The following is a 22,888-nucleotide window of genomic DNA, read 5'->3' as shown; positions in this document are numbered from 1 at the left end:
GCTTCAGTGATGTCAGCCCCCAGGGCTGTGCTGAGGATCAGACTCCATGATCCTTGGAAGGGGTTTAGCAGAGCGCCTGGCATGAAGTAAGGGCTCAAAAAACAATCAAGCGTGTCCTCATTACTGTTACAGATAAAGAAACTGAGGCTGGGGATGTGACCTGCCTTGGTGTCACAGCCAAGTTCTGAGCCGATTTGAACCCAAGTGTATGTGACCCGCAAGCCCCAGCTGCTTCTGCCCAGGAGACTGACTGCCAGGCCCGTGGCTGGGAGGATGCCTGTGCTGCCCCCTCTCCAGCCGCTCCCTCCACATATGGGAGCCATGTGGCCCTCTTTATTGTGATGTTTCGAGCCGGGCAAGGAAGGGCGGGAAGGGAACTTAAGGCAGAGGAGACAGCATGGGCAAATGCCTGGCAGTGGGAAAGCTATGGGCAGCCTCAGGAGTGGCTTCATGGGCAGAACTGCATAATGGGTGGGAGGTAAAATGCTTGGAAAGCCTTGAACGCTGTGCCTAGGGATTGCAGGGACTTCCTTCGGCAGGTGCTGTGAGCCTGTTGCTGATACCAGACTGCTCTTCAGTGAGCAACCTGGCCACAGCAGGTGGTGGGATTGGAGGAAGGGGAGAGCAGAGACCAGCAAGGGGCTACTGCAGCCATCCTGGCCGTATGGGGAGGTGACTGCCCCAGGCAATGGCTAGGGGAACCAGAGGGGTGAGGGCAGCCACTGAGGGAGGGAGCAGGGGGAGACTGTGGAGATGCCAGGGTTTCCATCCTCGACGACAGGAGGACGAACATGCTTGATGGTTTCCTGAGTATTTGCTTGGTGCCAAGGTGCTGTGCTCAGCACCTTGCAAGGATCATGGGGCCTGATCCCCGGCACAGCCCTGGGCACTGCAGTCATTAGCCTCAAGAAGTGGGCTCCATTACCCAAAATGAGGAAGGAAGAGAAGAGCCTCTCAGGCCTGCCCCACCCTAGGATGTGCCCAGTGTTGTGACTAAGCCGCCACCCTCCTGTCCCGGAGGAGGAGATGGCAAGAGGAGGGGATGGCTGGCTGGGCATCCTTGCCCTAGGAAAAATCTCGTCACTGTGCCTGGAAAGCTCTGATCTATAGCTGGCCAGTCAGAAGCCGGCTGGTGGCCTGAGACAACTGCATCTGAAGTGGGGGCAGGCTTGGAGGACTGAAGCCTTAAGTCTGTAGAGTCTAACTCTACATCCAGGTAATTAGTGTCAGAATTGAGCTGAATCGTTGTATACCCAGTTGGTGTCTGGAGAATTGGAGAATTGATTGCTAGTGTTGGAAAACACTTCAGAGGGGTTTATAAAATCAGTTTAGTGGGTCATGGCTTTTTTCTTTTTAATGAAAAAGTAAACTGGACTAGAAACTATCAGAATCTCACGTAGCTGGAATAAGTCTTGTTTTGCTAAACTTTTGTTTTCGTGGTGTGTAGGGGGGCGTGTGTGTGTGTGTGTGTGTGCATGCACATATGCTGTGTCATGATGTCAAAGGTATTTCTCTCTGTTTACAAAGGTTTGGAAAGCACCAGCTAAAACAGAGACCTCCAGAGAGAGGCGCTGGCTCCCTGGGAAGTACACAAGCTACCCTCTAGAGTGTGGGGGAAATGTCACAATATTTATTCTAAAAATTCCCCCCCCTTTTTTTTTTTTTTTGAGATGAAGTTTCACTATTGTTGCCCAGGCTGGAGTGCAATGGTATGATCTCGGCCCACTGCAACCTCCGCCTCCTGGGTTCAAGCAATTCTCCTGCCTCAGCCTCCCACGTAGCTGGGATTACAGGTGCCTGCCACCACGCCCTGCTAATTTTTTTTATATTTTTAGTAGAGACTGAGGTTTCACCATGTTGGCCAGGCTGGTCTCAAACTCCTGACCTTCAGGTGATCCACACGCCTCAGCCTCCCAAAGTGCTGAGATTACAGGCATGAGCCACCGCACCCAGCCAGCTAAAAATCCCATCTTAAAAATTCCTGTTGTTGTGAATGCTTTTTAGTGGATTTCATAGTTTATAAGGAAACACACACACACACACATCAGGAAGGTTGCTTAATTTTAATATTTTTTTAATAGCCCTGACCTTGGGGGCCTGTGATTCCCACCGAAGGCTGCATCCACCAGGATCCTCTCAGGAGCTGTTTAAAAATGTGGATTCTCGGCTGGGCATGGTGGCTCACGCCTGTAATCCCAGCGCTTTGGGAGGCCGAATCACTGAAGGTCAGGAGTTCAAGACCAGCCTGGACAACATGGTGAAACCCCAGTCTCTACTAAAAATACAAACTTTAGCCGGGGGTGGTTGCAGGCACCTGTAATCCCAGCTGCTTGGGAGGTTGAAGCAGGAGAATTGCTTGAACCCAGGAGGCGGAAGTTGCAGTGAGCCGAGATCGCACCGCTGCACTCCAGCCTGGGTGCCAGAACGAGACTCTATCTAAAAAAAAAAAAAAAGGTGGATTCTCAGCCTACCCCCAGACCTGATGCTAGGCACCCTTGGTTGGAAACCTAGCAATCTGCATTTCTAGCAGCTCCCTAGAGGATTCTGATCCAGGCAGTCTGCAGAGTATAAATGGGTGTGGCGGCCCCAGTGGAGTCCCTCACAAGTGTCTAGTTCCCTTTGGTTTTTTGTTGTCAGTGAGTGTTCAGGTGGAGGCCTCACCACTCCAGCACCCTATCTGGAGGTTTTTCTTGGCATTTTCCAAGAACTAAGGACTCAGCATTTGGAGACGAATAAGCTGTGCATGGCGGCACCAGGTTCAGACGCCTGCCTTTCCCATCTTCACACCCTGCTAATGTTTACTGAGGCATGAAACTGACTTGCCCTCCAGACCCCAAACTGGGCAATTTGCCCAGGCTCCACCTTTGTCACAGAGCAGGACGGCACCATGAGGACACACTGAAGCTGAGATTGGAGGACTGGGGTGTTTACTGTCTTTTATTATGGAACTGGGAGGAACCAGTACAGGCTGCTCCATTAGCTTGGGACCATTTACTCCTCAGCCCATCATAGGCATTGATGGAGTGTAAATGGGAGCAAGCTGGGGAAAAGGGGATCAGTTTGGTAAATTCTGTCATTTCTCCAAATATATCTACCTTGTGGCCCGGCAGACTCACATCTAGGAATGTATTCAATAGAAATACTAGCTTGAGGCTGGGCATGGTGGCTCACACCTGTAATCCCAGCACTTCGGGAGGCTGAGGCAGGCAGATCACTTGAGGTTAGGAGTTTGAGACCAGCCTGGCCAACATAGAGAAAGCCCATCTCTACTAAAAAATACAAAAATTAGCCGGGCATGGTGGTGCACACCTGTAGTCCCAGCTACTCGGGAGACTGAGGCAGGAGAATCGCTTGAACCCAGGAGGCAGAGGTTGCAGTGAGCTGAGATCACACCACTGCACTCCAGCCTGGGCAAGAGAGGGAGAGTCCGTCTCAAAAAAGAAAAAAGGAATACTAGCTTGAGGGCAGAAAGATGATGTGCTCAATTCGTTCTTTGCAGCACAATTGGATCCAGTGGCAATTAGGAAATAATTTTTTGCTAAAAACAAGTAGTCTCGGAGTTACAAGCCTGAACCCTCCATTCAGATGCAGGCATTGTCACTTACAAGCTGTGGGATAGGGGCAAGCCACTTAGTCTGTCTGTGCCCCAGTCTTCGGAGCTGCGAGATGAGCATGAGGAAAGTACCTGCTTCATGGAGCTGGTAAGAGGATTTAAAGAGCTAATATATGTAAAGTGCTTAAAACTGCTCCTGGACACTTAGTAAGCTCTGTAATGGTTAGCACTGATGAAAGAAAGAGAGACAGAGAGGAAGATAGGAAGAAAGAGAGAGAGGGAGGGAAATAGAGAAAGCAAGCAAGCTTGGATGACCATCAAAAGAAGAAAAATAGTAGCTGGGCACAGCAGCTCACGCCTGTAATCCCAACACTTTGGGAGGCCACTGTGTGGATCACCCGAGGTCAGGAGTTTGAGACCAGCCTGGCCAACATGGTGAAAACCCATCTCTACTAAAAACACAAAAATTAGCCAGGCGTGGTGGCGCACGCCTGTAATCCCAGCTACTTGGGAGGCTGAGGCAGGAGAATTGCTTGAACCTGGGAGGTGGAGGTTGCAGTGAGCCAAGATTATGCCATTGTACTCCAGCCTGGGCGACAGAGCAAGACTCCATCTCAAAAAAATAAAATAAATGACGGTTATCCCATGGAATACTCTGCAGCACAGAAAAAGAAAGAAGCCAGTATACATGTACGGACGTGCTCACTGTATAGATCACTTTACTGTTCAGTAAAGAAAGCAAGCTGCAGAGCAATTGATGGAACACAGTGCCATTTTCATTTTTAAAATACGTGATGTGGGTCAGGCGTGGTGGCTCACGCCTGTAATCCCAGCATTTTGGGAGGCGGAGGCAGGAGGATCACTTGAGGCCAGGAGTTCAAGACAGGCCTGGACAATTTAGTGTGACCCTGTCTCTACAAAAAAATTAAAAATATATAAAAAATAGTAAAGCAAATTGTGTGTGTGCATGTGTGCTTGGGCACGCATATGTGTGTATTTTTTTTTTTTTTTTTTTGAGACGGAGTCTCGCTCTGTCGCCCAGGCTGGAGTGCAGTGGCGCAATCTCGGCTCACTGCAAGCTCCGCCTCCCGGGTTCACGCCATTCTCCTGCCTCAGCCTCTCCGAGTAGCTGGGACTACAGGCGCCCGCCACCACGCCCGGCTAATTTTTTGTATTTTTAGTAGAGACGGGGTTTCACCGTGGTCTCGATCTCCTGACCTCGTGATCCGCCCGCCTCGGCCTCCCAAAGTGCTGGGATTACAAGCGTGAGCCACCGCGCCCGGCCATATGTGTGTATTAAAGAAGGGCCAGCAAGTTTACTCTCCAGAGTGTAGACCAGCAGTCCCCAACCTTTTTGGCACCAGGGACCACTTTCGTGGAAGACAATTTTTCCACGGGCCAGGGGTGGGGTGGGGATGGTTTTGGGATGATTTAAGCACATTACATTTATTGTGCACCTTATTGCTTTCACTATTGCATTGAAATATATAGTGAAATAATTGTGCAACTCACCATCATGTAGTACCAGTGGGAGCCCTGAGCTTGTTTTCCTGCAACTAGATGGTCCCATCTGGGGGTGATGGGAGACAGTGACAGATCATCAGGCGTTAGAGTCTCAGAAGAAGCACAAAACCTAGACCCCTCACTCACATAGTTCACAATAGGGTTCACGCTCCTATGAGAATCGAATGCTGCCGCTGATCTGACAGGAGGCGGAGCTCAGGCAGTAATGCGAGTGATGGGGAGCGGCTGTCAAGACAGATGAAGCTTTGCTCACTCACCCGCTGCTCACCTCCTGCTGTGCAGCTCAGTTCCTAACAGGCCATGGCCTAATACCAGTCTGTGGCCCAAGGGTTGGGGACCCCTGGGGTAGACAGCAGGACCCTCTGGAGAAGGGAGGACCTGCACATTTTAAGTACTTTTGTATTGTGTGACTTTGGCTGCGGTAAATCTGTTTCTTTTCTAATTTAAAAAAAATCCAACATTTTAACAATTGTTGACAATAGCACTTACATCACAGGATTGCTTCAAGGGTTAAGTGGGATAACAGGGAAAGCTCTTGGTGAGTGATTGATAACGCTTAACAAGTGATAGTTCCTTTTCCTTAAAAAAAATGTAGTAAGTGGCTTGTGATACTGATTGAAAGTTTTGCCCTCTAGAGAATCAAATTTTATATTGGTATAGATTTTTAAATGTTTCAATGTTTCTGTCAGAAACTTACTACTGGCTGGGGGTCTTGGGTGAGTCCCTTAACCTCCCTGAGCCTCTGTGTCCTCTGTAAAACAGAGGTACTAATGCCTGTCCTCGAGGTGCCTGTGATTTAGTAAGAATATCACTTAAAGCCTCCAAAACACCGAGCCCCATGCCTGACACATAGTAGATGCTCAGCAAACACCCACATCCTGTGTGTGCTTTCGTCTGGACGGAAGAGGCTGCCCCTGGGTGCAGTGGTGAATTGGATGGGATGTGGAGAAGCAGAGACACATGAGACCCTTGCACCCCAAGTTATGGAGGAAGAAGAGTCCATGGTGTGGCCTCGAAGGATGGATAGAATCTAAGTAGATGTAGGTGCTGGGGATGAGGGGCTATTCCCTCTATGCGTAAGCTCAGAGATGGGAAATGAGTGGGGCACACCCACTAGAGGAAGATGAGTGTGATCATTTGGGAGCCAGCAGGAGTCCCCCAAGTGTGGGGAAGGGACTGTGGAGGGCGGATGTTGGGGAGCAAGCTGGAAAGGCAGAGCAAGGCCAGACCAGGGGAGGCCCTGGATGCTGGGGTTCGAGTCTGGGGTGTGACTGCAGCTGCAACTGCAGCAGACTGAGTAAAGTGACAAGGTGGCAGGAGGCTGTCCTGGCAGTCAGGGGGTGGGCACACATGAGCTGAGCAGCCTCTCCTGGCCATTGTGATTTACATGGCGACGGAGGAACCATTGGAAACCCCACTGAGAGGCCACCATGTAACTGAAATAAATTGAGGCAACTTGGGATGAATGTTGCTACCCTTCAAAATTAGAGCTGGGGTTAGTGGTGGTGGGGCAGGGCCTGAGATGGGAGTGCAGCACTGAGGGCCCATCCAGTCTGGCCATCAGAAGACCTCGGGTTGCAGCAGAATCACACGACAATGACAGAAGATGCCAACGTCAGCTGGCCGGTCCCCAGACCATTTGACAGTGGAGAAGCCCAAGGCCACTCCCGAGACCTGAGAAAGGGCCCAGAACCTGGGCCACAGCCTGCCCTGTCCAACTCTTCCATAAACACAAGTGTCCCAGCTCCATCGAAGCACTTCCCAAGGGGCCATGGGGGCACCTGGGAGGCCACAGAAGCCAACATCGCTGAACAGAGGTGCCCTGGCAGGGGCCAGCCCCATGCCAGGCGTTCTCTGCTCTGCTATGCCTCCAGTTCAGCTCCTGAGTTTGGCTGGGTCCATTCAGCAAATAGCCTTGGAGCCTCGTGGTGAGTGCTAAGCACTGCGGGGCTTTGGAGACCCGGAAGGCAGCCCCCACCCGTTCCAGGAGCTCCCAGGGCTCCCAGCCTCATGTTGCCAGGAAGAGGAGGCATAGACAGCAAAGCCATGAAGACCCCAGGGAGGAGGTAGTTCTGGCCGAGGCCATGGTGGGAGGCTCAGCAGATGATGGACGATGGGATTTCAGTGACTGGCATCAGGATTTGGGGAGAAGGTGGACGAAGCGTGAGCGAGGGAGGGTAGAACAGGTCGTGAAGAAAGTAGTGGTGGCTGCCAGGTCTTGATAACCGCTGCTGGGCACCCTGTCATCCATTCCTATCTTCACAGAGGAGGAAATGGCCTCAGAGAACAGGGCAGGTGGGATAATGAGGAAGGAGCGGGAGACATGGCTGGAAAGGGGGTCCCCAGGCCTTAAACACTAGGAAGAAACAGAATCGGGAGCACCCATCCTGGGGCCCTGGCAGTGCCACATTCCCCTTCCTGACCGTGTGAAACAGCCCTGGGCCAAAAGTCAGGAGCCCTGGCCTCAGCACACAGTGTCTTCCACTACCATGTGGCCTGGCCACCCCTTTTCCTTTCCGGGCCCCTATTTCCCCATCAGTCCGAACTCCTTCTGGAAGATCTCTGGAGGAACCCTGAACAGTTCCCTATTGTGACCAAAGCCATCAGATGGACCTGCCTGACTGCGTTTGCTGGGAGATGCCTGACTGTGTGTTCGTCGGGGGCTGCCTGACTGTGCGTTTGCTGGGAGATGCCTGACTGTGCGTTTGCTGGGAGATGCCTGACTGTGTGTTTGCTGGGGGCTGCCTGACTGTGCGTTTGCTGGGAGATGCCTGACTGTGTGTTTGCTGGGAGATGCCTGACTGTGCGTTTGCTGGGAGATGCCTGATGTGTTCGCTGGGAGATGCCTGACTGTGTGTTCGTCGGGGGCTGCCTGACTGCGTTTGCTGGGAGATGCCTGACTGTGTGCTTACTGCACATCTCAGTGAGCACCAGCAAGGGTCAGAGGGCAGGGAGGGGTGGGCCACTCACTTTACCTTAAAGAATGCCTTGAGAGGAGCTGGGCTGGGCTCAGCAGGCAGGAAAACCAAGGAGAAGCAGTGACCCCACGCCCCCACTCCTGAGTAGGGTCTCCACCTCTCTGGTTCCCTGGTGCTGGCTCAGGACCTAGAGTTGACTGGATGCTCCTTCTGCCTCAGAGTCTGCCCCTCAGCTCCAGGGAAGCTTCCAGGCTATATGGAGACCCTGGCAGCCAGCAGAGATTGCCAGGGCTCTTCCTTTGTGGAGGCTGGGAATGGACACAGTGGCCCCAGACATGACTTCTGCCCCTCGTGTCTTCACAGAGACTTACTGCCCTTCACACTGCGGCTACCCCAGGCCATCCTCGAGGCCAGCAGCTTCACGGACCTTGAGACCATCGCCAACCTGGGTCTGGGTGAGTCCTCTCCAAGGGGTCAGGGGAGCTGGTGGGGCGTTAGGAACTGGGGCCCTAGGACTGCCCCAGGGGCCGCCTGTGCAGAGGGACAGGCTGAGTCCCAGCTCCCATGGGACCACCCACACCCCTGCCTCAGGCTGCTGAGCCACGTGACAGGGAGATTGTCCAGTTTCTAAAGAGTCGCCTCTATCAGCTGCCCAGGACGCCCTGAGGCCCAGCTACGTTTGGTCTGAGGAAGCAGGGCCTGGTCAGGACCAGAGAGGCTGGCGTGGTCCTGGGAGAAGCCGAGCTTAACCCCAGGGCCCTTCTGAGTGGGGGCCAGAGAGCTGGGCCTGGCAGCCACCACAGCCCTGGCCCCCCATCAGATGGGAAAGCAGCATGAATGTGACCATGAACTTGAGTGTGGCCCTCGCGGGGGCCTGTCCTGTGCCCAAAAAACTGGCCCTAAGCACGCCTTACCCCACCCTTCCGAGGGGTAAAGAGGGGAGCGGAAAAGAAGAAGGGGAGGGAGGGCAGGGTGTGTCTGACCCCAGCACTTTCACATAATTATACGAAGAACTCACGTTTAGTGGGCTCTTTCCATGTATGGGCAATGCCAAGTGCCCTACAAGGAGGAAATCAGCAGGTGCCCACCTAGAACCAGGGCCTCACCTCGCTGGCCCTCAGGAAGCCCAAGCATGCCAAGTCTGTAGCTGCTGAGAGGCCAGGCCACCTACCTCTTTCAGCGTGTGTTGGGAGCAGAGAATTTTTTTTTCTTTTTCTTTTCCTTCTTTCTTTTTTCTTTTTTTTGAAACAGGGTCTCACTCTGTTGCCCAGGTTGGAGTGCAGTGGCATGATCATGGCTCACCCCAGCCCCAACTTCCCAGGCTCAGGTGATCCTCCCACCTCCACCTCCTGAGTAGCTGGGACTATAGGCACACACCACCATGCCTGGTTAATTTCTTATATTTTAACCTGGTCTCTCCATGTTGCCCAGGCTGGTCTCAAACTCCTGGCCTCAAGCGATCCTCCCACCTTGGCCTCCCAAAGTGCCAGAATTACAGGTGTGAGCCACTGTGCCCAGCCCTGGGATTTCTTACAAGGAAAGGGAGAGTGTGTTTCACACAGCTGCTCAGGAGCCGCTGCAGGCCCCACAGCCTCATAACCTGGGGCTGCCAGGTCACATTTATGAACAAAGCAGCTCATCAACAAGTCTTTAGTAAAACTCAGCTATACATAGGACACTGTGCTCCATGGGGCTGAGCACAGTGCCCAGAAAACTGGTGCCTTGTTCACCAGTGTTGATGGAATGGAAGAAACAGTGACCCAGAGGGCAGAACCAGGTCACAGAGGAAGTGAGGGACAGACCTGGGATCAAAGAAGACACCCGCTGGTTCCCAAGCCAGGCCACTGTTCACCGCTTAGAGGGGCCCATCAGGAGCAGCAATGCAAGAGACACCACCAGGCATCCATGGTCAGGGGCCAGGAAGTAGGAGGAGTTCTGGTCCTTGGGTGTTAGCACTCCCTGAGCACTGACTGCGTTCTAACCTCTTTAGCTGCCATTGGCTCATCGCAGCTTCAAACAATCCTATAAAGCAAGTACTATTATTATAATTCCCCTTCTATGGCAGAGGAAACTGAGGCACAAGAGGTTAAGTCATGTCCAGTTTCACACAGCACATGGCAGAGCTTGGATGAACCCAGGCCGTTTAGCTCCCACACCTGCCATTGTCTCATGGTGCCTCTTAACTCTTTTTTTTTTTAGATGGAGTCCACGCCCAGGCTGGAGTGCAGTGGTGCGATCTTGGCTTACTGCAACCTCTGCCTCCCAGGTTCAAGCGATTCTTCTGCCTCAGCCTCCCGAGTACTGGGACTACAGGCACATGCCACCATGCCCGGCTAATTTTTGTATTTTTAGTAGAGACAGGGTTTCACCATATTGATCAGGCTGGTCTTGAACTCTTGACCTCATGATCCACCCGCCTCAGCCTCCCAAAGTGCTGGGATTACAGGCATGAGCCACCACACCCGGCCGCCTCTTAACTTTTATCCAGATTCTTCTAGGTCTAATTTACCCAGTTATAACCCTAAGGGCAAGTTTTCAGTTGCTTTTGGGAATCAACTTGCTATTAAACTTTGCTTCCCAGAATGTTAGTTGTTGGGCTCTTACCCTCCCAGGATCTTGGATGTGGGACAGGTGACAGTTTTGTAATTTGCACTTTTGTAAGGTGCAGATGACCTCCCCCTAGGGGTTCGATGACACCGATCATTACAGAGCACTTGGCATTGTCTTATGTCATTTTTGTGCATTTTAAAGATAGAACACTGGCTGGACATGGTGGCTCATGCCTATAATCTCAGCACTTTGGGAGGCCAAGGCGGGCGGATCACCTGAAGTCAGGAGTTCAAGACCAGCCTGGCCCATATGGTGAAACCTCATCTCTACTAAAAATATAAAAATTAGCTGGGCATAATGGCCTGTGCCTGTAATCCCAGCTACTCCGGAGGCTGAGGCAGGAGAATTGCTTGAACCTGGGAGGCGGAGGTTGCAGTGAGCTGAGATTGCCCCACCGCACTCCAGCCTGGGCAACAGACTGAGACTCTGCCTCAGAAAAAAAAAAAGTTAGAAGATCAAGTTTTAGCTCCGCTGGGAACCTTGCGTGAAGTGCCCCAGACAAGATTTGCACCAAAGGCTTTCTGTCCTCAGCGGTTCTTGAGCAGCTGTTGAAACATGCTCTCCTTTTCCCTGCAGAAATCCTCAGGGCTGGGCCTGGTGGCTCACACCTGTAAAGTGCCCCAGACAGGATTTGCACTGAGGGCTTTCTGCCTCTGAGCACAGCCTTTCTACCGCTCCTCAGCTGCACCTCCCCACCTTCTCTGTTGTTTTTGCAACGAGAAGTCAGTGGCCAGTTTGCAGGCCATGTTGGTAGAGTAAGTGAGATGCATGGCCTCAGTCTATGACACATTGCTGCACCTCTTGACCCCGCTATGGGGTTTAGGCATCCCTAGGACTAACTGCCGGGAGACTCCCTACAGGTTCCTCTCACCTGCAAGAGCGTAGCTTCTCTTAAGACCTAGGAACACGCTTGTTTTTTTTAAGGGAGATGTTCCTCCTGGAAGAACTGCATTCCTTTCTGGAACAGACAAGACCTTCTCTCCTGGGAGAATTTGATCTCAGGCACAAGGAGGAAGTGGAGAAGGGAGGGTTCCATTTGGGAAGCCAACAGCAGTTCAGATTCGTCTATCAGCACTGAGTGTTGTTGTAATGTAATGTAATGTAAATGTAAGCTGAGTGTGTTGCAGCTTAGGAGCTAAAGGGATCTGTGCAGACCTGGTGTCCCTGAGTGCTGAAAGACATAAAGCCAGGCTCACCACAAGCATTTTCCCCTGGAGCCAGGGAAAGTTTCACTTTACAGTCATCTGAATGGATGGAGGCCCAGGGCTCAAGGAGCACATCCTATCAAAGGCCAGAGACCTTGGCCCTGGCATGGGCAGGCTTGGGCCCTGCCAACCTTCATGTGAAATAGTGATAAGAAGTATGGAAAGAGCAGCGTTTGTCAAGGGCCCTGACACACCAGGCATTGTGCCTGGCATGTCACACATTGTTCTAGGAAGGGACTTTGGTGGCAAAGAAGTGAAAGCCACTCAAACTAGCATCAAAAAGGGATTTAGAGAAGGGACACCAGGGACCCTCTGAGAAATGGAGATGGAGGGTTAGCCGGGCTTTGTGGGCAATCGCAGCTGCTCTGTCACACGTGCCAGCCCCTTGCTCCCTGCATATGGCCTCCTTGCTGACTCAGGTTCCTACTCCCATGCTCCCCCAACTAGCGGGGCTCTGACTCAGCTCGAGCCCCACCTGACTACTGTTCTTCATTCAGATTGTCCAAGGAGAATCCAGATGATCCCTGGCCAGCCTAGTGATGAGGCCCTATGAGCCAGAGGTTACCTTGTATAGTCAGCATTTCAGGGAAGACCAAAGGACAATGGGAGGCAAATTCATTGCCACATGCCCACACATACATTATCTCATTTATTCACGTAAAAGCCCATTTTACAGATAAGGAAATGGAAAGTTAAGGAGTCTAAAGGGTTTATTTAGCTATAAAAAGGAATGAAGTGCAGGAACTGACACATGGTGCAGCATGGAATAACCTGGAAAACATGCTAAGTGAAGGGAGCTGATACAAAAGACCACATATGCTACAGTTCCCTTTAAATAAAATGTCGAGAATAGGCAAATCCATAGAGACAGAAAGCAGATTAGCGATTGCCAGGGGCTGGATAGAAAGGGGAATGGAGAGTGACTGCTTAATAGGCATGGGGTTTCTTTTGGGGTGATAAAAATGCTCTAAATGCCGGGCGCAGTGGCTCACACCTGTAATCCCAGAACTTTGAGAGGCCAAGGCGGGCGGATCACAAGGTCAGGAGTTCGAGATCAGCCTTGACAACATGGTGAAACCCCATCTTTACTAAAAATACAAAAATTAGCCGGGTGTGATGGCACATGCCTATAATCCCAACCTCAGGAGGTTGAGGCAGGAGAATCACTTGAACTCGGGAAGTGGAGATTGCAGTGAGCCAAGATCATGCCATTGCACTCCAGCCTGGGTGACAGAACGAGACTCTGTCTCAAAAAAAAAAAAAAAAAAAAAAAAAGCTCTAAAATTGATTGTGGTGAGAGTTGCACAACTCAGTGAATATACTGAAAAACATGGGCATGTTTTTTAAATGAGTGAACTCTGTGGTATGTGAGTGATATCTCAATAAAGCTATTATCCAGAGAGAGAAAGAGAAATCGACTAAAGGGCTTTCCTCATTTTGGGATGTAAACAAAAGCTGAATTCATACTCAGGGCTTGCTGAGTTTGAACTCCGTGCTCTGCCTGCACTGTGCCCTGATTCTCAGCCAGCCTCGCTCACCACTTCCCGCCCCTCAGCCCTTTCCTCCACTTGCTGTGCCTGCAGTGGAAAACAGCATGGCGCCCTTTTGCCAAAGAAAGCCTGGATTTGGCATTGGGATAGGCAGGGTAGTGGGCCCCACCCTGTGTACCATTCCCTCCACATGCCCACCATGTGTTGCTTTTTCTTATGACACTTTTTTGTCTTATAATAAAAGTCAAGCATGTTGTGTTTGTTTGTTTGTTTGTTGTTTTAGACGGAGTCTCACTCTTTTTGCCCAGGCTGGAGTGCAGTGGCACGATCTCGGCTCACTGCTACCTCTGCCTCCCGGGTTTAAGCGATTCTCCTGCCTCAGCCTCTGCAGTAGAGTAGCTGGGATTACAGGCACCTGCCACCACTCCTGGCTAATTTTTGTATTTTTAGTAGAGATGGGGTTTCACCATGTTGGCCAGGCTGGTCTTGAACTCCCGACCTCAAGTGATCCAGCCCGCCTCGGCCTCCCAAGTGCTGGGATTATAGGCGTGAGCCACAGCTCCTGGCTGTGTGTGTTTGTTTTTAACTGACAAGACCAGAAAAGGCTGAGGATGAAAACCACGTATAATCTCACCCCTGCTGCAAGTTCAGGGTGTGTTTCCTTCCAGTTTCTTTTCCTTAATACACCTAGACGCAACTGAAAATACAGTTTTGGTTTCTTGCCTTCTGATTTTGTGCGAATATATTTGTGACTTTCAGTTTTTTCTTTCGAGCCAAGAGCCAAGGAATGTCTAGTTAAGGCTAAAGATTTACTGGGTTTCCAGTCCGCTGGATGATCTTGTAGTTACAGAAAGTTCATGAGGCATATGTGTTTCTTATCATTAGTGTCATCAGTTTTATTTTTTGGCATGCCACTCATTTTCCTATGAGAAGAATGCAGCAAATATCCAAAGAGTTGCACCAGGCCTGCTGTTGAGATAGGGATGATGTTGCTGAAACTCAGCTATTAACTTGCAGGCCAAGTGCCATGTGATGGCTCACAGTGTGCCTTCATGAGCCGACGTAAGAAAGTCCAAATTCGGACTTGGAAAAGCCAGCGTTCGAAAGTGCAGGCTATATAAGGTGTAATCTTGACTTTAAGAGCTTACCGGTTAGTCAAGGCCAGAAAACTAACATAAGGAGGAGCAATTCAGCCCTCAACAATATTCAGCAGTTGATTACAAGTGTCCAAGGAATTTAGAGAATAGGGATTACTCGCAGTGGTTTTCAAACATGTTACAGTGTGTACGTGTTTAATACTTTAAAAATATGTTTAGGAAAGGCATCTGTTCTGTGGCTCTTCCAAGTTTGCTTGTAACTTGCTTTTTCCTTTACATCAGATGATGAGCATTTTCCTAGTTATTAATAATTCATTGAAAACTTGACTTTGACTGACTGTGCAACAGCCTCTGTCTTTGGGATGCCACATGAATATTTATTCACTGACCTCGTTGGATTTTTTAGTGTTTCCATGGCATCTGGAACACTTTGCTGCCTTTACTCATCCCCTTCCTGTCCTGCCACCAGCCCCAAGCTCCCCAGGGGTAGAGTCTGAGTTTGCCCTCAGGACCTACGGCCCAGCCTGTGATGTGCCCCAGGTTCTCTGAGGATAGAAAGAGTGGGCATCTGGCAAGAGGTGACCCCAGCCAACGCTCCACAGGCCTTGGGGCCAGCAAAATCGTGGCCTCAGTCTGAGGCCAGGGCAAGGATGGGCCCTTCTTTAGGGGAAGTCCCGCAGCAGAGCCAAAGCTTAGTATGGTGCCTTTGGTGATTGGACCCCACAGCTTTGCCAACCAAACCACTAGGATTGCATGACACAGGGTTTCGTTTCTCCCCTGGCCTTGGCGTTCTCAGGCTACAGAGAAAGTTACTCACTTCCCCTTTTTTTTTTTTTTTTTTTCCTTTGGAGCATAAAGCCCTGCAATGCCACTGTGGTTCCCTAACAGGCCCCAAGACCCCAGGATGCAGCCCTTTAGCTCCTGGCTTCCCCTACTCCTTGGAGTCACATTGGCTTTGAGACCTTTGCCCTGCCAGGGTGCAAACCCCAGGCCTGTCTTGGGGCAGGGAAGCTGTGTCCCAGGTACCCAGGCCAAGAGCCTATTTGCCTGAACCCGTGTCTGCTCTGTTCCTGCCAAAATCCACACCTGAGCGATGGGAAATGTCGTTTTGTGTTCTGTGCCTAATGGAGCCATCCTGTCCCGTGGCAGGCTGCCCGGCTGGTGGCCCATCCGTTTACGGGACTCCTCTGCCCTCCTTCCTGCCTCCCTCCTCTCACTGTCTTGTCTTTACACATCCTCCCGTGGTTCAGGTTGTCCCCATCTTGCCATTGAAACTAACCTTGCCTGTGTCCCCTTCCTCAGAGGCCTGACTCTCCACTCCGGCTAAGCTAATCCACTCATGGGTGCCAAGGGGCTGACACTGCGCCCCTGCTCTGGGCCAAGCACTGTCTCAGGTGCCGGGAATACTCAAACAGCTGAAAGATTTGACTGCCTTCTGGAAACTCGGAGTCTGCTGGGAAAGTCAGGCAAGAAACAGATAATTACAGTCCCAGTGATGGTCACTGCTGTCACAGGCATATCAGAGCTGCAGGAACACAGGCGGGATGGGCAAGGCCTAAGCACATCAGGGAGGTGCTACCAGACAGGTCGCATTTGACCTGAGCCCTGAAGGATGAGTAAGCATTTGCCAGGTGGAGAGGGTCAGAAAAGAATTCCATGCAGAGAGAATAGCATTAGCCAAGACCTGCTGGTGGGGCAGCGTGTGGCACGTGGAGGAAGAAGTGAACGGCAGATAGAGTGGAGTGAAGATTCGGTAGATGATGCCAGAGAAGATGTTCAGGGGTCAGGTCCTGCAGACTCGAATGCCAGGCTAAAGGGTTGAAAGCGATTCTCTACAGAGAACCACCAAGGGCCTGCCGTATGCCCAGCCTAGGACCACAGGAGGAGAATGGAGCAGAGGGGCGGCTACAGCCGTTATCTGGGTGAGCAGTCATGGGGTGTCCCAGTGCCAGTGGGCAGTTCTATATGTTGTCTACCCCCATGACACCACCTTCGCCCACAGGAAGAGTCTGGAGGTGGGCACCGGGGTCTCAGCTCACATGTGGGGCTCCTGCCCAGTTACCGTGGGATCAGTCTGGCTGCCTGCTTCTCCTTGCTAGGAAAACTCCCAAGGAGGCAACTTTGTTGGGCCTGTGTAGACATGGGCACAGTGCTTCAAACACTCACTCCAGGGGCCAGAACATGTATGTACTCGAGGCAAGGTGCCTGGGAGAGTGAGGCATATATGGAGAAGCCATGAGCTGCCCATGAAAGCAAAGGGCCCCGGCAGTCACAAAGAGCAGCTCGTCCAGGCCCTGGGAGAGGCGGCTCTGGATACCATGTCCTCGGTGACTGTGATGGGCACAGAGCTTTGCACATTGGAAAGAGTCACAGAAAAGGTTGTCATGTTTGTTAGTGTGGTGAGAGCTGGCCTCTCTCCACTGGCTGTGATATTCAGGCGGCCAGACGCAGGGTATCTGCCCAGGACAGGGCTTGGGGGTACACCTCAGAGGGATGCACACAGCTGGTGGGTTGCAGTTCACTTCCGGTCTGTTTCTTCAGTCCCTTTGTCCTGGGAAGGCACCTGCTTACCCTGATTGCATTGGCGACCCCGGCCAGCAAGATGGCAAATGCCTACATCCCTGATAGTGCCCACCTCTTAGAGGGAGCACACGCGTGGCTGCTCCAGGCCATCTTGTGAGGTCTCCTTTCAACATCAAGAGCCTGTTGTGTTGTTGCCACATCCTGAGTTCTGGGCTGTAAGCCACCCTGCTACTCACCGATGCCGGGGAGAGCAACCAAAATATGGGAAGTGTCGCAAGTTCCTATGAAGGAAGGCCGCCTAACACAGAGGCTAAACACACAGGCTGTAGAACCAGCCTGACCTGGTCAAATCCCAGCACCTCACTCCCTAATCCGGTGACCCAGGGCGTGTGCTTTCATGTTTCTGAGCCTCTTACCCTCATCTGTGAACTGGGGGCAAGGCCTATGATCAGGGGTCAGCGAGATAACCCAGGTAAAGCAAGGAGCCCGTGGGCTCACGTGCGGCAAGAACGCCATGAGTGTTTGCTCCTCCGATTATCCTTGATGTTCTTTTCCATAGTTTTCTTAAGGTTGAATTCCTCCCAGGAGTAAAGAGCCCTGGGTGAAAGGCTGGCCGCACCAATTCACAAGGAACTCTGCATCTGCCTGGGTCATCCTCTATCCAGCTCCAAACCTAGCAGGCTGAACAAGACCTGGGACCCATGTTTCTCTCCAGGAGGAAGCTGGAGTGAGCGCAGGGTGGCCTATGCGCCGACTGCAGTTGTTCCCAAGATGCATCCTTGTGTGCTCTTTGGAGGGTGCTGAGCCTCCGTCAGATGCTTGGCAGAGTATGGTCCCCACAGATCAAGATTGCCTGTCCCTAGCCTGCTTTGGTGGCCACAGCCATGGCTGAGCCCCTGGGGACTGGGTGGGTAGAGAGGCATGCACTAGAACTCAGCTCCGCAGTGCAGCAGCCTTGGCTTCCCCTGACTGGGGTAGACGACCAGCTTCTTATTTTAAGCTCGAGATTGACTGGAGTCAGAATCACTTTGTGGTGGGTGGCTGCTCCCCACTTGGACAGCCGGGTCTGATCTCGCTGGCCACAATCCATAGGTTCGTCCTTCCCACATATAATAACCATGAAGGCCAAAACAGGCCCAATGTTCCTTCCTCCTCGCACGCCTGTGATGTGTGTACTGTTGTGACTCCATTTTAGGGATGACTAGACTGAGGCCTAGGAAGGTCAAACCACCTGCCCCAGAGCACCCAGCTGGTTGGCCGCAGGAACTCCAGGCCTTCCGTCCCCTGTGCTCTCACCATGCCTTCCCCATGGCTCCAGAGCACAGTGGTGTCACCCCCCACCCTGTGTCATCAATGCGCTCCAACGTGGACTCACACCAAGGAAGAGAACTGAAGCTGCGCTTGTCACATCACCCCCAGCCCCACCCTACACTGCTGGGGAGGACTGAGTGGGGCTTCCCCTCTCGAGGCAGGAAGTGGTGGGAGAGGTTTGAAAGCGTCCAAGAGGGGAAAACAACCTCGGAGTAGTGAAGCAAATGCCTTGAACAGCCCTCCCACAGCCCTGTGCCACCCCGCCTGTGGACCCCTCCCACAGACCCCGCCCAGCACAGCAACACCTAGTCACTGGCACAGACTGACCGCCTGCCCCTCTCTTGCTTCCACAGGTTTCTGGGACTCCTTGCTGAATCCTCCACAAGAAAGAGGGAAGCCAGCAGAGCCCCCAAGAGACCGGGCCCCCGGATCCCCCCTAGTCTCCAGCCTCAGGCCCACAGCCCATGACGCAAACTGTGCCTGTGAAATCGAGCTGTCGGTAGGAAATGACCGCCTGTGGTTTGTGAATCCTATTTTCATCGAGGACTGCAGCAGCGCCCTGCCCACCGACCAGCCACCTCTTGGAAACTGCCCTGCACGCCCCTTGCCGCCCACCTCTGATGCTACCTCGCCCACCTCCAGGTGGGCCCCACGCCGCCCACCACCCCCTCCCCCAGTGCTGCCCCTGCAGCCCTGCAGCCCAGCCCAGCCCCCTCTGCTTCCTGCTCTTTCCTCCGCCCCTGCCTGTCCTTTGCCCACCTCTCCCCCAGTGCCTGCCCCCCACGTCACACCCCATGCCCCGGGTCCCCCAGACCATCTGAACCAGCTGCCCATGACAACCTGCGAGAGACTCCCATGCCCCACTGCAGGCCTGGGCCCCCTCAGGGAGGAAGCGATGAAGCCAGGGGTAGCCTCCAGTCCCTTGCAGCAGGCCCCCGCCCCGCCACTGCCTGCGAAGAAGAACCTTCCCACTGCCCCTCCCAGACGCCGCGTTTCCGAGAGGGTGTCCTTAGAAGACCAAAGTCCGGGGATGGCGGCAGAGGGGGACCAGCTCAGCCTGCCTCCCCAAGGGACCTCAGACAGCCCTGAGGACACGCCCCGGGGGAGCACGGAGCAAGGCCAGGACACAGAGGTGAAAGCCAGCGATCCCGACAGCGTGCCGGAGCTGCCCAGGAAGGCCAAGCAACCCCCAGTGCCGCCCCCCAGGAAAAAACGGATCTCTCGACAACTGGCCTCGACCCTCCCCACTCCCTTAGAGAACGCTGAGCTCTGCACACAGGCAATGGCCTTGGAGACACCCACGCCAGGTCCACCCAGAGAGGGCCAAAGCCCTGCTTCTCAGGCTGGGACTCAGCACCCTCATGCCCAGGCCACTGCCCATTCCCAGAGCTCTCCAGAGTTCAAGGGCTCCCTGGCCTCCCTCTCAGACAGCTTGGGGGTGTCTGTCATGGCCACCGACCAGGACTCCTACTCCACCAGCAGCACGGAGGAGGAGCTGGAGCAGTTCAGCAGCCCCAGCGTGAAGAAGAAGCCCTCCATGATCCTGGGCAAGGCTCGGCACCGGCTGAGCTTCGCCAGTTTCAGCAGCATGTTCCACGCTTTCCTCTCCAACAACCGCAAGCTGTACAAGAAGGTGGTGGAGCTGGCGCAGGACAAGGCCTCGTACTTTGGCAGCCTGGTGCAGGACTACAAGGTGTACAGCCTGGAGATGATGGCGCGCCAGACCTCCAGCACGGAGATGCTGCAGGAGATTCGCACCATGATGACCCAGCTCAAGAGCTACCTGCTGCAGAGCACCGAGCTCAAGGCCCTGGTGGACCCCGCCCTGCACTCCGAGGAGGAGCTCGGTCAGTGCCCTGGGAGGAGGTGGCAGGGAGGAGAGGGCGGTGGGGCTCACAGACTCAGGAACCCCTTAGGACAAAAGAGGCCTATTCAGTGGACACTGTTGGTGCCCACCCCCCATCCCTTCCTGGGCACCAGCAACTTTCTCCGGCTGCTGCAAGGTAAGCTGCTAATGGTGCCCGGCTCCCCCCTTTCCTAGAGAATTGACCTTGAGCATATAGGATCTATATTATCTGCACCCTCTCTTCCACCATCAGGGGCCCACTGCCAATTACTCCCTGTCATGGGGGGACAAAGACTGGCCCCTTGGCCTCAGGCAGGACCACTGTGTGATGCAGTTTATGCTCCAGGGCCTGGCGAGATCTGGCTGAGGCTGAGAGTTCATCCTTGCTCAAGCTTGCTCTGTGGCTTCCCACTGCTCTCACTCCCTGTCTTCTGAGAGTCTCCGCAGTGAAATCACGTGCACCCCATCCCTCTTTCATGCTCTGCTTTCAGGGAACCAGCCCAAAACAGCTCACTCCTCTGACCACGCCTTCTAAAGTAGCCCCCAGCCTTCCCCACCCTCACCAGCCTCGAATCCAATAATTATCAAAGCTTTTTCCAATTGTGGTTCACGGTGAGAAGTAGTTGTGAACAACCACACACCTACATATATTAAAAATATTCAGGCCAGGCGCACTGGCTAAAGCCTATAATCCCAGCACTCTGGGAGGCCAAGGCAGGAGGATCGCTTGAGCCCAGGAGTTCAAGACCAGCCTGGGCAACATGGCAAAACCCCATCTCTACAAAAAATACAAAAATTAGCCAGGCATGGAGGCACGCGCCTGTAGTCTCATCTACTTGGGAGGCTGAGGCAGGAGGATTGCTTGAGCCCTGAAGGCCAAGGCTGCAAAGAACCAACATCCTGCCACTATACTCCAGTCTGGGTGACAGAGCGAACCCTGTCTCAAAAAGAAAAAAATAGCTGGGCATGGTGGCTCATGCCTGTAATCTCAGCACTTTGGGAGGCTGAAGTGGGTGGATCACTTGAGGTCAAGAGTTCGAGACCAGCCTGGCCAACATGGTGAAACCCCATCTCTACTAAAAATACAAAAATTAGCCAGGTGTGGTGGCACATGCCTATAATCCCAGCTACTCGGGAGGCTGAGGCAGAAGAATTGCTTGAACCTGGGAGGCAGAACTTGCAGTGAGCCGAGATTGCGTCACTGCACTCCAGCCTGGGCAACAAGAGCAAAACTGTCTAAAAAAAAAAAAAGAAAAAGAAAAAAATACATTCTGTCAGTTCGCACTGCTGTAGCCAAAGTGGTTGCTAAACACTGAGCTGCTTCTGAGCTAGCTGGTAAATAGTTACCGCCCCAGCCGTCCCCTGGTGTCCCTAAGCCTCTCCTTACCCACCCAATAATGAAAGAGTCAGTGCTGGGTACGGTAAGGGACACGTGAGCCTCTGAACACAGTAGCTTCATAGCGAATGTTTCTTAGGAAAGGAGCTTCAGGTATTCCTTTCTCAGGGCTACTGGATTTTGCTAGCAGACTCCTGAAAACGAATAGGTTTGCCAGGCCACAGGATTCATGATGGCATTTCAGGTGTGGTGAGGGGTGATGGATTGAGATCTGAGGCCAGTGCTGTGTGTGTCTGCACAGGGCCCTGTAAGCAGATAGTCAACAAAGAGTTATTGGGCACCCAACTCCGCATCAGGTGCTGGCTCAGATATAGAGACAGAGGTGAGCAAAGCACTCAAAAGTTTCTGCCTACAGGGAGCTTACGGTCTATCAGAGGTGACAGGCAATCAGCAAGAAGGATGAGTAGGGCCAGGTGCAGTGGCTCATGCCTGTAATCCCAGCACATTGGGAGGCAGGTGGATCACCTAAGGTCAGGAATTTGAGACCAGCCCGGCCAACATGGTGAAACCCCGTCTCTACTGAAAATACAAAAATTAGCCAGGTGTGGTGGTGCGCACCTGTAATCCCAGCTACTCGGGAGGCTGAGGCAGGAGAATTGCTTGAACCAGGGAGGCAGAGGTTGCAGTGAGCCCAGATTGTGCCACTGCACTCCAGCCTGGGCAACAGAGCAAGACTTTGTCTCAAAAAAATAAAAGTAAAAAAAAAAAAAATAGAAAAATTAACTGGGCATGATGGCATGTGCCTGTAGTCCCAGTTACTCAGGTGGCTGAGGCACAAGAATTGCTTGAATCCAGGAGGCGGAGATTGCAGTGAGCTGAGATTGTGCCACTGCATTCCAGCCTGGGCAACAGAGCGAGACTCCATCTCAAGAAGGAAAAAGAGAGAGAGAGACAGAGAGAGAGAGAAGAGTAAAGTATAGTGTAAGGAGACACATTAGTGAGTTCACGTGGATGGAAGTGAGGTCAGGAGGCTGTTGGGGGGCAGGACCCCAAGGGCCTTGTGAGCCTATCAACCTGACTTTTCCTGTATGTGAGATGGGGTCGTGCAGGGTTCACGTCCGAGGGTGAGTGACCTCACTCACATGTGAACATCACTCTGGCCATCACGCCGAGTGGGAGCAGAGAGACTCAGACTCAGTGTGAGGCTATTGTCAGAGCCAAGGTGAGCAGTGAAGGCGGCTGGGACCAGGACAGAGGCAGCACAGATGGGGAGATATGATTGGACTCTGCCTGTTGTGAAGCTGGAGCCACAGGACTGGCTGGAGGCTGGATGCAGGAGTGGTAGAGGGGAGGTACTGGGGAGGAGCATTGTCATCCCTGGGAGGGCACAGCGTCCATCCTGGGGCAGGTACTGGGGAGGAGTTGAGGAGTTCAGTTTGGGACATGTGACACTGGAGATGCTTATTAGACACCAG

At 52.8% G+C, this 22,888-nt stretch overlaps 1 protein-coding gene across 7 annotated transcripts in view; it reads left to right on the top strand.

Annotated features, from left to right (window-relative positions):
* RIN3 (Ras and Rab interactor 3) overlaps positions 1 to 22,888 on the top strand; it is a 183,466-nt gene that overhangs the window by 120,511 nt on the left and 40,067 nt on the right. For 5 of the 7 annotated variants that reach the window (XM_063643955.1, XM_063643956.1, XM_055288356.2 and 2 more), the window contains 2 exons: positions 8,359 to 8,450; positions 18,585 to 20,078. In XM_063643955.1, coding sequence (XP_063500025.1) covers positions 8,359 to 8,450; positions 18,585 to 20,078 — 1,586 coding nt within the window. Of the gene's footprint in view, positions 1 to 8,358; positions 8,451 to 15,335; positions 15,864 to 18,584; positions 20,079 to 22,888 lie in introns of those variants that run through there. The other 2 variants (XM_055288360.2, XM_063643957.1) reach the window with 2 other exon arrangements.

Source organism: Symphalangus syndactylus, chromosome 8, assembly GCF_028878055.3.
Source record: "Symphalangus syndactylus isolate Jambi chromosome 8, NHGRI_mSymSyn1-v2.1_pri, whole genome shotgun sequence".
Lineage (NCBI taxonomy): Eukaryota > Metazoa > Chordata > Mammalia > Primates > Hylobatidae > Symphalangus > Symphalangus syndactylus.
This window is presented reverse-complemented; position numbering and strand designations above follow the sequence as displayed.